General features: G+C 41.8%; 1 protein-coding gene across 2 annotated transcripts in view; it reads right to left on the minus strand.

Moving 5' to 3' along the window:
- PDE3A (phosphodiesterase 3A) overlaps nt 1–14,034 on the minus strand; it is a 223,849-nt gene that overhangs the window by 9,881 nt on the left and 199,934 nt on the right. For both annotated transcript variants that reach the window (XM_033058011.2, XM_033058012.1), the window contains 6 exons: nt 9,293–9,404; nt 8,034–8,147; nt 6,348–6,547; nt 4,848–5,051; nt 3,195–3,350; nt 1,128–1,368 (listed from right to left, as the gene is read on the minus strand). In XM_033058011.2, the coding sequence (XP_032913902.1) occupies nt 1,128–1,368; nt 3,195–3,350; nt 4,848–5,051; nt 6,348–6,547; nt 8,034–8,147; nt 9,293–9,404 (1,027 nt within the window). The remainder of the gene's footprint in view (nt 1–1,127; nt 1,369–3,194; nt 3,351–4,847; nt 5,052–6,347; nt 6,548–8,033; nt 8,148–9,292; nt 9,405–14,034) is intronic.

Genomic DNA, 14,034 nt, shown 5'->3' on the forward strand with positions numbered 1-14,034 from the left:
GTTTACTGCTCTCTAAGAGATTTTTTTGTGCATGTGAAAGTGCTAAACTTAAAATATGTGCAAGTGTGAGTGTGTGTGAAAGACAGCAATGATTTCTTAAATACAAACTGTTTACCTTTGGAGATAAAAGGTTAATTCTGCACATCAGGAGACACAGATTTTAGCTCCACATCCGTATGTGACTTCCTGCACTCACCAAATCTTTCTCAGCTTTTCTAACAGAAAACAGGGATGATACACAGGCAGGGCACGAAAGTGTGTGGGAAAGAACAGAAAAACTGAGGCTGTTGAGGGAAAAAACTATGTATTGGTATTTCAGGACCGCACCTAAGGCTTCTCTTTCCTAAAACTTCTGGGTACAGGGGAGAGAGAGAAAGATAATGCAGGGGAGTGAAACAAAGGAATAGTAGTAGAAGATTCAGAGGGAGAAAAAGAATGGGAAAGAATGGGAAGAAGGGAAGAAGGAAGGGAGGGAGGAAGGGAGGAAGGGAGGAAGGAAGGAAGGAAGGAAGGAAGGAAGGAAGGAAGGAAGGAAGGAAGGAAGGAAGGAAGGAAGGAAGGAAGGAAGGAAGGAAGGAAGGAAGGAAGGAAGGAAGGAAGGATTAAACTGATGAAAGGAAGAGGTCTATAGTTGCAGTATTTTCTCTTAAAAATCACTTCCCACAAGTGCCTGAAATCTCCTTTCAAGGTAAAAAACCTTTCAACTCAGTACAGAAAATATTGTCAATGTTGCCTTTCTAGAGGAGAGGCAGGAGAATATGAGCTTTGGTTACTGATTAGCCAAGTGATGCAGCTCCCAGCACACAACACAGCAATGCTCAGTGCCAATTCTCTTCCCTCTCTTCTTCCTTCAAGAGGTTTGCATTCAAATTATTCCATTGTTAAAAACTCTTTTAGTACATCAGCACTTCAGACCCCCATTCTATTATTCCTGTATGTCATGTTAACTCATGGAAATGGTGAGTGTTTTCCTTGAAAAAATCTTCTCCTGGATATCTTTTTTTCAGGATATTGCAGTCTATTAACACCAGCCCTGAAAGAGTCTAGAAAGCCCTCATGCAGACAGATAATCCACCACCAGAAAGTCCAGCTGAGGTATAAATAAGTGCATATGAACCACAACTTACTGGACCCGGCATTTTCACAAGTTTCCATTTCTGCTGTTTCTTCCTCTTCCTGTTCATCAGTGTCTCCTGATTCATCACTGTCTTCTATCCACTTCCCTGGCATCAGCCCTGCTGAGTCATAGGAGTTGCAGAGTGGTCCCACGATGTGGGTGATGAAGGATTCCTGGAGGTGTGCCAGCTGCGGAGCAGAGCGGTCCATGAAGGGGCTGATGGGCAGCCCCAGGCTGGCCTCCTCATCACCCTGCAGAGGAACAAACAGCTGTGATTCCTCTCAGCTAAACGAAACAAAACCATGCCACAAAAAGGAGCAGAGCATATCCAACCAATTAAAAATGGTGAAAGAACAGCATCTTGGTGTGACCCTGGCACTTCCACCATGACATTGCTGCAGTGCCAGCATGTCACATCTCAGAGTTACAGCTCTTCTCTTGCAGGAGCTGACTCCAGCCCATATTATTGATACCAACCATGTGAATTTAGCAAGGATGTTCATGACTCTGCAGAGGCATGCCCCAGCCCCGAACTTTACACTGTGTGAAAACCTGAAAATTGTTATTTCAATTCTTTGTTCACATTATTTCAGAAAAATCCGTTCTGATTGTGTGACTGTTAGCTCACAACAACCTCGTTTACAGGGAAGAAAACAACTTCTACAGGACAGGGCTATCTCACCAGACTATTCTTATTCATTTCATCCTTATTAAATGTAACCTGGAGATGTCCTCCTGGCTTTGGGTCATAAATATTTGTTTCCTGAGACTATTGGAATAATCCCTATGAAAGCAATGTATGGCATTTGTTCAGAAACAGTAAATCTTTCCCATAAAACTTTCTGTTAGTTTTTTTGGGGGGAGAGAGGGAGGCATGAGATGAGATTTTTCTCTTCTTTCTCATGATGTAAAATAAGGTAAAACTTCATTGTGGAAGCAAATCTGATATACTCAATTCCCTATCAGAGCAAATCTTCTGGTGACACCAGTGTGCCTTCAGCTGAGCAGACATGACAGGACCAGATGCCATTTCCCCCGCAAAAATATCTAACCACCCTAACCAAGCCTGATATGTAACTTAGTGCTGTAATGCAAGTGATCCAAAGGGATCCAAAGGGATTAGTCTGTGACTCCAAGTTAGTGCACAGCCTCCCTGAGAAGTCTGTGGCTTGTCTTGTTCAATGATTTAGCCTGTTTGCTCCATCTGGAAAAGACAGGATGTGGAGTTTAATCTGACCAGAACATTCAAAATGTTCCCACTCAGGAAAGAGAGGAATAGTGTGGGAACAGCCCTGACCCTCGCACTCAGCAGGGCTAAATAGGTTATAATGAGAAAGGGTTCAATTAAGGGCTCCCTTGTACCTAAAAGAGACGGGCAGTGCCTGGTTGTATTCCCAGCTCTTTGTAAATCAATCTGTGGCTGTCCTCCTTCCTTGTGCCACCAGCATGGCCTTATATAATTGGTGCACTTGTACTGACAAACCTCTGAGAGCTGCAAGTTCTGCCTTAAAAATGAGGTGTGGGTCAGCATCAGTGTGCAGATGTGGTTGTGATGAACTGAAAGTCAGTGTTACAGTCCTGCCCAGCCATAAAGGTTCTGGTTGTGTGAACAGAGATGTTAACAGAGAAGCTAAAACAACCCCAGTGCTCTGTTCAGATCACCTGGGCAAGGGTGTCGTGTCCACTTTTGGAGACTGCAGAGGAGAGCCACGAGAACCAGCTGTTGTCTCAGAAGAACAAAGAAGGAAGGATGAAAACAGGGCTTGCACTAAAGAGGGAAATGACAGCCATGATGACTGACAAGAGGAAAAAGAAAAAAAAACCAAACACTTGTTCATCATGCTGGGGTTTGTCCACAGTGCCAGACTTGAAGGGTTCAGCCTGTAGAAACACCATCAGAGGTCTCTGAGGACACATCAGAAACTTAAGTGACAAATGGACTTTCACTGGTCCAGCAAAAACATGGATTAATGTAACTCCAGCCAACCTCCTCACACCTGCTCTCTGTGGCTTTTCGCTTGCCATCAGCACTCCCATGCTCCAGAACAGCAGGCATGCAGCTTTGCAATGCATTTACCTGTTCATAGAACTCATTGACAATGCCTTCTGTCCACTGCAGGTGCAAGTCTTTGCATTTGGCAGGCCCGTTGATGTCTGCCAGTTTGATGCACATCTGACAAACCAGCAAGCGGTCGTTCTCGTTGGTCCAGTCAATCCCAACATCATTGTTCACCTGGGAGACAGGAACAAGGAAACCATGATGGCAATCCTGGCCAGAAGGATGCATCCACAGAGGAAGATCTGACCCGGGATACTGTACAATATATTTAGCTATTTAACAAAATCACTAGCATAAGCAGGCGAGCTAACCCCAGGCTAGAATTAACAACATGGAAAAGGAAAAATAAGTGAAAACCAAGGAACATTGAGGTGAATAATGAGAAATCAATGTTTAGCACATTATGTACCTGTTTGGAAGCATTTACTAGGAAAACAAACAAATACAATCTTTCCATAACATTTTTCAAGAAGTTGATACCTATTGATGTATAAATATAAATTGCTATAAAATACCATGATGGCTTGATTGCACCATGAAGATGTCTGTAATGAGCTTATTTTCCTGTTTGATCTAAGTGTGGCTGAAACTATTTACTCCCTTTTTCCTTTTCTCTATTTTTCCCATGCCTCTCACAAGAAAAAGTGATCCATACTATCAGCTGCTATAAAATAAAAGCAGAAAGGTTAAGGTTGGAAGGGACATGACAAGCAGGGGTGCAGAAGGAGTTCAGCCTTTTATGGATCTATAGATCAGTTCCCTGTCTACCCTGGACCACATCTAGGGCCTCTCTCTAGAGCTTCTTAAAGCCTGACGAAGTGAGAGATGTTACAAGGAAATGGAAAACAAAACCAGTTGTACGTGTGGAGGCTTCAAAGTGTCAGCATACAGATCCAGTCTAAGTGATGCCACAGGAAAACATTTTATCCATGTCACCAAAACACCTGGGAGGTCCTGGATACACAACTCACTGTTTTTGGGGGTTCCTCACAAGGACCAAGAAGGCAGCAGCAGCTCCAAAGGCAGGTATCTAGTTAACATGCCAACAGCTTTGATGTGTGATGGAGTTTATTAAAATGTCTTAATAGGAGGTGATTTTTCAATGAGTTAGGTTGAAACTTTAAACAATTTTTAAGAATGGCTTCTCAGGGTTGTGATCTTACAGCTCACATGGAGCATGCAGGAAAGATCTTTAGTGACCTTCCTCTGGAAAGAGAAAGGAAAGGAAGACCATGCTTTCACTGCATTTGAAATTGGAGCGTCAAAACTGTTCTGATTTCTGTGCTCTGTCATACAACGGAATGACTAAATCGGTAAAAATTCACTTAAAGTAGCCATTATGGAAACTTGGTAATAACACCTTTGATTTTTTCCCTGGAGTGCTTTGCTAATAGGTCTAAAGTGCCAGCGAACAAGAATGTTGAAAAGTACAATGTAAAAACCAAACTTTTTAGCCTTAAAGCACTTTCTGAAAAAAAGTAAATGTGTATGAGGAGAAAGACCGTGTCACTAACTTTAAATTGTTAAAACCCAACAGAAAGGCCAGATTGATATTCAATATTTTACAGCAGCCAAAACAACATTCAGAGGAAATGGAAACCCTTTTTGCTGGATACTACCAAGGCCCACAGTCTTTCCTGACCATTCCCAAGAACCTCAAACCAACCTCACCTTGGTGTTGAATTTGGCAACGAAATCAAAGTGTTTCTTCAGGTCAGTAGCCAGGATGGCCTCGATGACGAGGAAGCGGAAATGCTTGAACTCCACGTGGTCCAGGTTGACCAGGAAGTTGTACTCTGGCCTGGACATGAAGAGGTTCCAGGCAGCAGCAGCATGGTGGTTCTCCAGCACGGAGCGGTCGTTGTACAGCACTGCCTGTGGAGGAATGCGGGTGGGAGAGCTGAGCAGAGCCCAGCAGCACCATGGCTCAGTGGTTAATGGCCAATATAGTACGGCTCTGTGCTGCCCTCATCCTCAGAGCTGACCTCTCCCAGTGCATCACTGTCTTTGCTAACTGCACCGGGCAGCTGTGTCCACGTAGGACAGATTCCAAACACAGGAACAAGGGAAATGCCAGTTTGCGACCTGAAAACACATACTCAGCCTGACAGATATCTCAGTGCTAAAACGCAAAATTGGTGAAACCTATACCAAAATAAGAGGGCAATTTTGTTCACAAAGTAACAAGAAAATAATGTTTTCCAATTAATTTATTTTCAAACTAGAGTCAATACAACTTCCTTTTCTGATGTTTACAAACACAGAACTATAGGACTTGTTTCTTAGAATTAGATTTAAAGATAGGTCATTCTCCCAATCTATTTACCTGGCCAGATCATCAAAGCTCTTTATCACAGAAATGCATTGCAAGGATGAGAAGCATTACTGTCAATTCATAGACACAAACTGATACCAGAGCAAGCTCAGGTGACTTGCTCTTGGTGACAGAGGAAATTTGGATGCAAGCTGGGGAATTCTAGAATTTCTGCATCCCTACCTGACCTGCCACCATGAATATTTTTTAAATTTCCTTGTCCAAAGAAGTGTTTTTCAGCACAGTGTGCTGAAGCCTGGCAGGCCAGCCATGTAAAGTAGGGAAAGATGATGTCACAATTAAGAGTGACTCAGAATTGCTGAATTCAACTCTCAGGACTGGCAGCAACTTCTGTGTAACCTCAGGCAAGCCTCAATTCTAAATTTATGACACTCAGATTATTTTCCACTCCCTGCCTCCAAATACTTTCATAAAAAGACTGCAGGTGCTCATATTCTATAGTAACAACAGAAAATGTGTTATGATCATGCTCAATTAACTTGCAAAGCACAGTCAACTACATAACTGGGATTTTTTATTTTATTTAATCTTTCTGTGCATTACTTGGTGGAATAATTCTTCCATAGTTACAGATTCTCTATCAGTCAGCAGAGCTTTACCTTCTTCACTGACCAAGTTTATCTGTACCTTTCTTAACAGCTCTGCTAACTGAAGGTGTGCAACAAGATTCTAACCAGCAATCCCCAAGTGAAGTGATTATTTCTGTCACTTTGATAAGCTGTTTCAAAATATTTGGCAGACTTGTGCTTAATGGAAGCCACAGGCACCACTAGCAAGGAAAAGCTGTCATCAAGACCTTCCAAACTGTACAGCAACACTGCCTGAGATTGATTTACCTGAGGAGCACTCGTTGCTACCAAGAAGGCATTGGTCCTTCCTGGGTGGTCATAATCATGCATAGCTGCAGCTACATAAAGAGCCATCAGCTCCAGGGCAGGGATGTTGCCAGCCAGGCATCCATAACTGTCATCTGTAGGTGTGTATGTCTTGGAAAACACATAGCCCATGTGGCCGTGAGTGATGCCACTGTCGGAATCTGAGCAGAAACAAATAGAGGAAAACAATAAAAAATCCAGTGCCACTCTTCCTGTGACCTACTGCAACAGAAGCAACAAACCAGGGAGAGAAGGAGCAAATTTACAGTAAGAATAAACACAGCCTGACCTCAATGCTTTCTGTGCCTATGATCTGGTACAATAAGGCAAATACCTGGAAAGGAACAAATTCTGATCCCACCTGGGGATCTTCCAGCCAGCCAGAGAAACCTATTCTCAAACAATGGAAGTTACAAGCAGTAAGACATGGCTCCAGCCATGCATGAGTTTTGTGGGGAAACTTGATCTTCCCACTCCTTTCTCGAATTTCTTTCATCATGTAGACAAGTCCATGGGACACTGGTAGTCCTTAAGGCAATGGACTAGAATTCATTAATTAAATTACAGTACATGTTTTCCAGTACACACGTCTAGACTTTGGATGTTTCCTGATAATCCTCTTATCATCCTCTTTCTGAAGCATCTTGAGCTTACCTGTCAGAGTCAGATACTGAGATGCTTTGCTAAATTAATCTGAGCGACCTTGAATGGATCTTGCATGCAGCTAAATAATGTCTTGCAAATAAAAACCATCAAAAAGCCCCGGAACTCAACCCCTTTAATTCCACCTCACTTACAAAGACACTGAAATCCCTTGCTAATAAATTTTTCCAGGAATAAAATCATTTAACACCATACCAAAAAAAAGCCCCAAACAAAACAAAAACAAAACCTCAACCCCCCCCCCCCCCCCCAAAATACCCCTCAAAAAACAACAACAAAAACAAACAAACAAAACAAAAACAAAAACAACCCCAAAAACCAAACAAAAATCCCCCCCAAACCCACAAACTCCTGCTTTTCCAGCAATTCTCTGAGAACCCTAACAAAACACAGGCAGGTCCTCTAGTTGCCACAGCTGAACAGTTAATATAAAAATGCAAGAACAACTTCCTGTAATGAGTAATCATTAAACAGAAGTAGAGTGGTCTTGCAAAGCAACTGTCAGATAGTAACAAGTATTTTTATTTGGAGATAGTGAGGAAAAGCAAAGAACACTTGATGCCAGCCAAGAAGAGGAAGCGCATGGTACTACCTGCCTGCCCCAGAAATTGTAGAATAGCAAAACAATGAAGGGTTTAAGGATTTAAGTCTACACTGTCCCTGGTACAGCACTGAAAAGCATGAATAATACAGGGTTTTTTTCCTAGGAAAAAACCTTTTTGCAAAAATCAAATAGTCCTTAAAGGTGACCACAAAGGTTTGCATTCATACATCTTTAAATGTCAAGTATGAGGTTTTGGAGGAACAATCCCATTCCCTTCAAATTGACACAAACACACCTGAACACCTCCAACATCCATTGCGCTGCTGAACTTCTGCACCGTGTCACAGACTGCAACCAGCTCTGCACACAACCCTCAGCTGCTGCCTTTCCCACAGCAAATTCCAGGAGAGGAACTCCAGGATTAGAACATGGCAATGTACCTGAATCACTGGCTGAGCCGTGGTCGCTGATCACGGTTGGCAGTCCTGGGATGGGCTGGGTTGTGAGGTACCACACGGCGTGCAGAACATCAGTGGCGTGGATTCGGTTGTGATCTGTGATGGAGAGAAAACCACCCAGCTGTAAGACATCAGGGTGCTCCTGACACAGGGATATCAGCACCATCTAGTGGGTATCCAGCAGAGACAAAACCAACATTATCTCGAGCATCACAGTTGTTTTTTACCTTTTTCACAGAAATGAAGAAAAAAGGAAGATAAATTGATTTTGTATTAGAAAGAGATTCCTCTTTATAAAACAAAAAAAACACTTAAGAAAAAACCCAAGGAAATAGAGTGCTAGGTTCAGAAAAATCCCAGAGACTCCATCAACAGTTTAATGTTTCACACAGTAATGGCTTCAGTAGAACAGACTGTGGGACTTCCCTCTCTAACCTCCTCAGGCTGAAATCTGCCGCTTTAAATCCCTGATCCAGTTCAAACACAAGGAAAGGATCAAAACTGGATCTCTTACTTTGCCAGAACAGACTCCAAACCACCTGGCTGAAGGCATTTTGAGGTAGTTTTCCTTAAATCCTTCCCACTGTAGCTGCTCTAAATGGTATTTAGTATTTTGACAGAGACACTACATTACTTTTTATAATGATGTGTCCCACATGATTCTGTGAGTGCAGAGAAAACAAGAGTCTTTTGCAGCTGGAGCACTTTGAAAAACTTGATCTGAATCAGTAAATACTTTGGGGGTGACTGGAAACAGATTTTTCAGTGAGTAAGTGCTTTCCACTGGAACATATCAGCCAAGCTGCAGTTACAGAACAGGGCTCACTCAGCTGTCGGGCATATTTTTTCTGCTTATAAAGCTCATCTCCTTTGGTAGCACAGCACTGCTGCTGTGTAAAAGTCCATGTCCCTCCCACTTGAGGGGTTAAATGTTTCAAGAACCTCCACCTGAGTCACTGGGGTACACTGGGAAACAATCTTTACTTATAATATCTTTATAGGATTTCTGGCTTGTGCAGATTTTGCCATGAATTATGAAACAATGTAAAAGATGAAATGCAAAGAAAAAAGATGGCAGGGTGTGGTTCAGTACCTGCCTCTGCCCAGCCATCGATTTAGTCATGATGTACTAGAAGAAAAAAGTAGCTTTATAATGCAAGAAGAAAGGCTTCAATATAAATGTATGGGAAATCCTCAAAACCTTAAGGAAGCATTATTATCTGCCAGGAATTTTTACTTACAAGGTATCTCTCGGTATCCACACTCCAAGGCATGAAAGTAGTTCATAAATTCCCTCACTGGTATTTTAAAGGTTTCAAAGAGCCCCATGTCTTCAAAAAGCCTGTATGATACCTGAAAGAAAAAAAAAAAACCAACAACAAAACCCCCTATGCTGCTAAGCAGATGAGAAACACTCTAAAAATTAGATTTAAAACTCCTTATTTGAATTACCCCATGAAAATCTGCTTTCCTGGTAGTATTTCCTCAAATCCTTGAGTCAAATAAATTCCCAGAAAAGGAGGAACAAGCAGAGGACTGACAGGAGGGATCCATGTGGATTCAATGTATTGTTTCCTTGCTTTCTCTCCAATTTTGGAAGAGAAATGATAAAAATGACTTCAACAGGACATCAGAGACAGCAAATAGCTTAGGAGGCAGAGCTGCTCTAAGCATTCCTGCATCAAAGATGACTGTAAACATCCAGGAGAGGATGTATTGGGAAGGAGAATGCAATGGATGAGTGAGGTGTTCAGGAAAGATGAATGCTCAGAAATGTACACAGCAGCTGATGCAAAAGGGGCACTCCTGAAGACAAGTTGGAACATGTCATGCAAAACAATGGGACACAGGAAAATCACTGCCTGATTTTTTCACTTCTTTCTCAGACTGGACCTTAAAGCCTTGCAGGATCTTTATTTATTTACTGCTGTTAGCTAAATTCTGCCCTTTTGATGCCATCTGCCTGGTAACGACCTGCCTAGAGCTAAGCAACTTGAAGCACATTTGGACTGATGAGTGCAGTATGGCAAGAAATGGTTACAAATTACACTTTGTGTTTCACACCTGAATGTAAACCAAGTATCTACCCACACCTGTTTGTGTCTGTACATTTTGTATATAAATTGGGACCTGTGAGCTGCACCTAAAGTTTAATGAACATCAACTCCAAATGTCCTGCCACTGTGGATTTTTACAGTAAAAATAATAATAAAAAAGGGATATGAATTTGCAGCATTAATGATCTTCCTCCTGCCTCTCCTCATGGTCATTTCTTACCAGGAAACGTGAACTAATTCTGGCAAAACATCACAAGAGGCAGTGATGGTGCAGAGGCAGGCTGAACATCTGACCCCTCCCAGGATGCCTCTCCAGTGACCAAAATCTGACAGGGGGGTTCTGCTCTCACTTCTGTTCCTGACAGAGCTGAACTGCTGAACTATTGTGCTCTGCAAGACAAGAGCTTAGAATAAAAGGTAGGGCCTGTAAAAGGCAAGACATTACTCTCTGAAAACCCCATGGGGTTCCCCTGTATTTAGGCAGAATGAATAGAGTGAATAGAGTGACCTTATGCATAGTTTGGATTGGAATCTGCATAGAGTCCTGTTTATGTCTCCAGAATCGTGGCTTAACTATATCAGGTGGGATCCAATATACAAGCAAATGAATCTAGTTTTAGGTCAGTCAAATGTAAGCCACTTATTTCCAGCAAAACATCTCTGTATAAAAAGAGGAATCATAAGGAAATAATATTCAGCAGGACCAAGTCTTACTGATCTACACTGGCAGTAGTGGACAGGTGTCTTAAATAAAGCATGTCATAAAAGCATGGTTTTCCTCCCCTTGGATTTTGGGGGTTGGGAAATTCCATACTTGAAAAGAAGCAAAGCTGGCTGTGAAGTGTAGGAATGACAGCTTTTCCCTCTGACTTGGAGTAAAACAGCATTATTCTCTGTGGTCATTAGAAAGCATAAACAGCCAAGCAAGTAATTTGGTCATTCCAATAACTAACTTCCTTCCTTCCCTTCCTTCCTCTCTCTCTCAGCAAACAGGGAGGAAGCAGGTGTAAAAGCAAGCCAGAAAGAAGAAAAAAAAGGGCATTGATGTCTTCCCCAAAGTCAACTAGCCAAATTTTTTAATTTCCAAAAAACCCCAAAAAGAACAACTGTGCAGCTATTTATATTCCTTGCTATTGGTTAAACATTTAAATATGCTTCTGTCTTTCAAAATACTTTCTTCCCAGCCCACATTCTGTTTCAGGAGCTCCCTGAGAGCTGGAATCCTGTGGAGCTGAGGTGTGGCCCCTGCTGCCAGGGTCTGCTCCAGCACACTGCCTCTGTCCTCTAGCCTCCCTTTCCTTCCTCTGCCTCTCAGCATGGCTAATGCTGGAATGAATAATTTCTAACTCAGAGACTTCTGGTGGCGCTGCCTGACAGAGGACAGGCATTTCTGCAGATTCCTAACGCAGTTGGGCATTGTTACTCACATCAGCTCCTCTCCTGCGCCTGCAGGCACACAGCAATGGCTCTCCTTGGAGGATACGTGCAGTTTAGATTTGCAGTTCCCCTCTCAGTGTTTGCAGGCTCTCACAGCCCTTTCTATGGATTTTCATTTGCTGTCTCAGATATGTGCTCCTTGAAATTGCTGGCACCCAGTGTCCAGCTCTGGTAAACTGCTCAGCAGGCTGGTGTGATGATCCCAGGAATATCCCATCCCATGTGTAATGAGGAGAGGCCACACAATCCTCTTGTCAGCACACAGTGACCAGCAGGAATGACAGCCTGCCCCTGACACTGCTCCTGCACTGCCAGCAGAGGAGCACCTCACTTCTCTCTGGGGGCCCAGTGATAAAAGCTAAACCACAGGTTTTAGTCTAACAGGAGCTTTAAGGAAAGTGTGACAGAAGGTATTGTTGCATTTTATGGCCTGTTATGAAGCAACAGCTTAGTTCTGAGAGTTTGGCTCTTCGTTTCTGAAACAAGATCAAATGCATGTTCCTCTCTTCCCTCTCACGCATATTTGTCACTGCCACATTTACTGGGCTTGCCACTCCAGTTTGCACAGATGCTTTCATGCTTCCTGACCAGTTTGGGGTCTTTTTATATGTCTTAATCAATTTAACATTCCACAAAGAAGGAACAGACATCTCAAGCAGCTTCAAAGATGCTAAGCCAGCATTTGCTTTCTATGCTGAATGCTTCCCTAGAGGCATGTGTCAACTTTGCTTTGTTCCATCTCATGAATTTAACCTAGCATGGCAAACATAGTTAATTCAGTTTTTTAATTTACTTTTTTTTTTAATGGGTTAGTCCATTTAGTAGCAAAATATAGGGAATAAATCATTAGAGCTTCCCCCCACCTTTGTTAATAATATCCCAGGATTTAAAAATCAAACTAGAAAAAAAATAGTGCTTTTGACTAGAGAAAAAAAATTATTTATTTTAGTTTCCTGAATTCTGAAAATAGTTTCATTAGCAATATCTGAGTAGGTGGGGGTAATAAGGATCTATATTTTGTGAACAGAGGTACAGACCCCATGCAGCTTGGTGAAGTGCCTAGAGACTACAGAGGTACCCATGTAAAACCAGAACAAATTTTGGCTCATCCAGACTGTTCATTACACCATTAAAAGAAAAGTCTGGTTTTCTTTATGTTTCATTCATCATTCTATCATCATTCCCTGCTATTAGCAAAATAAGCAATATGATCTAGAAGAGCATTTCACTCACACACTCACTGTCTAGTGCAAAAGTGCCTCTGTGAACATCCCTGAATTTATCCAATAAATATATCCAATATCCACAGTTTTCCCATTTCTCTAAAATGAATCTAGAGGCTTGGCAGCCTGGTCAAAAACAGATGTTGCTTGCCAAGCTGCAGAACACTACAAAGCAGACCACTGAATAAATTTGAATTCATGCCATGGTTTTCGTTGTTGACCACAGATAATTGAATCTAACTGAATAATAGGTAACCACCAAGGGACTGTGATTTGATCCAGCATTCTCTGGAGCTTGTTACACTGAAATCTGCCTGACACACTAACCTCTGTGTTTCTGGGGGAGTGGGGTGATAATTGTACCACATCGTATCAATTAACTTTATCTCTTCTTTCCAGCACTCATCACTACATAATGCCTTGTAAAGTGATATTCCTTCAGTCAGACTCTCTTGGGCTTTTCTCCCCCTTTCATCCCTAAATAATAATAAAAATAATTACTTGCTTTTCCTGTTTAATAATCTTCAATACTTTTATAAGAAAAAATGACTAATTTGTCAGTGTGCCAGGAAAAAAGGCATAACAGAGTAGAAAGTTCAGCCAAGAAAGTGATTATGGAAAGTGACACTAATCCTGCTGGGTAGAGACAGGCTGTGTCAGTAACTGAAATAAACCCACAGGAAGGAATAAAAACCTGAGAGCTGAAAGAACAACTCGTAATTTCTGCCATCTCAACTCACAGCAAATTAGTCTTCCCTATGTAATATTACATGAATTTTCTCTTAAAGTTCTGATTCTTTAAAAATGAGGGACTATAGTAAGGATTCTTTCTATCCCTGCTTCCTCAGACCTTGCTTTCTTTCATAGCCTGAAATCTGAAATATTTAATTTCTGGGATTTTTACTGAAATCTTCAGGGTAAAAGAGGACAAAAACTCCTTATATCTTGCATCCACTGAATAGACTTACTGTTTAGCCCTCCCATGCTAAACCCAAAGAGTTCAGTAAGGGCTGGAAGCATCTCAAGTGAATATTCAGAAAAGCAGAGAGCAAAAGGAAAAATAGGTGCATGTTGTTTTTCTTTTGCATTTTAAAATTTAAAAATAAAGACATTCAGAAACAAGGAATATAATGAGACAAAGTTCATATTGTGAGCTTTGAATTAGGTGTCAGGGATCACACTTCAGTGGATATTCAGCTTGTAAGGACAATGCCTTTTAACACGTCTGTGTCTAAATCTGTCACCATTCTACCCAGACACTGCAGA

The sequence above is a fragment of the Catharus ustulatus genome, chromosome 4 (genome assembly GCF_009819885.2).
Source record: "Catharus ustulatus isolate bCatUst1 chromosome 4, bCatUst1.pri.v2, whole genome shotgun sequence".
In the NCBI taxonomy this organism is placed as follows: domain Eukaryota; kingdom Metazoa; phylum Chordata; class Aves; order Passeriformes; family Turdidae; genus Catharus; species Catharus ustulatus.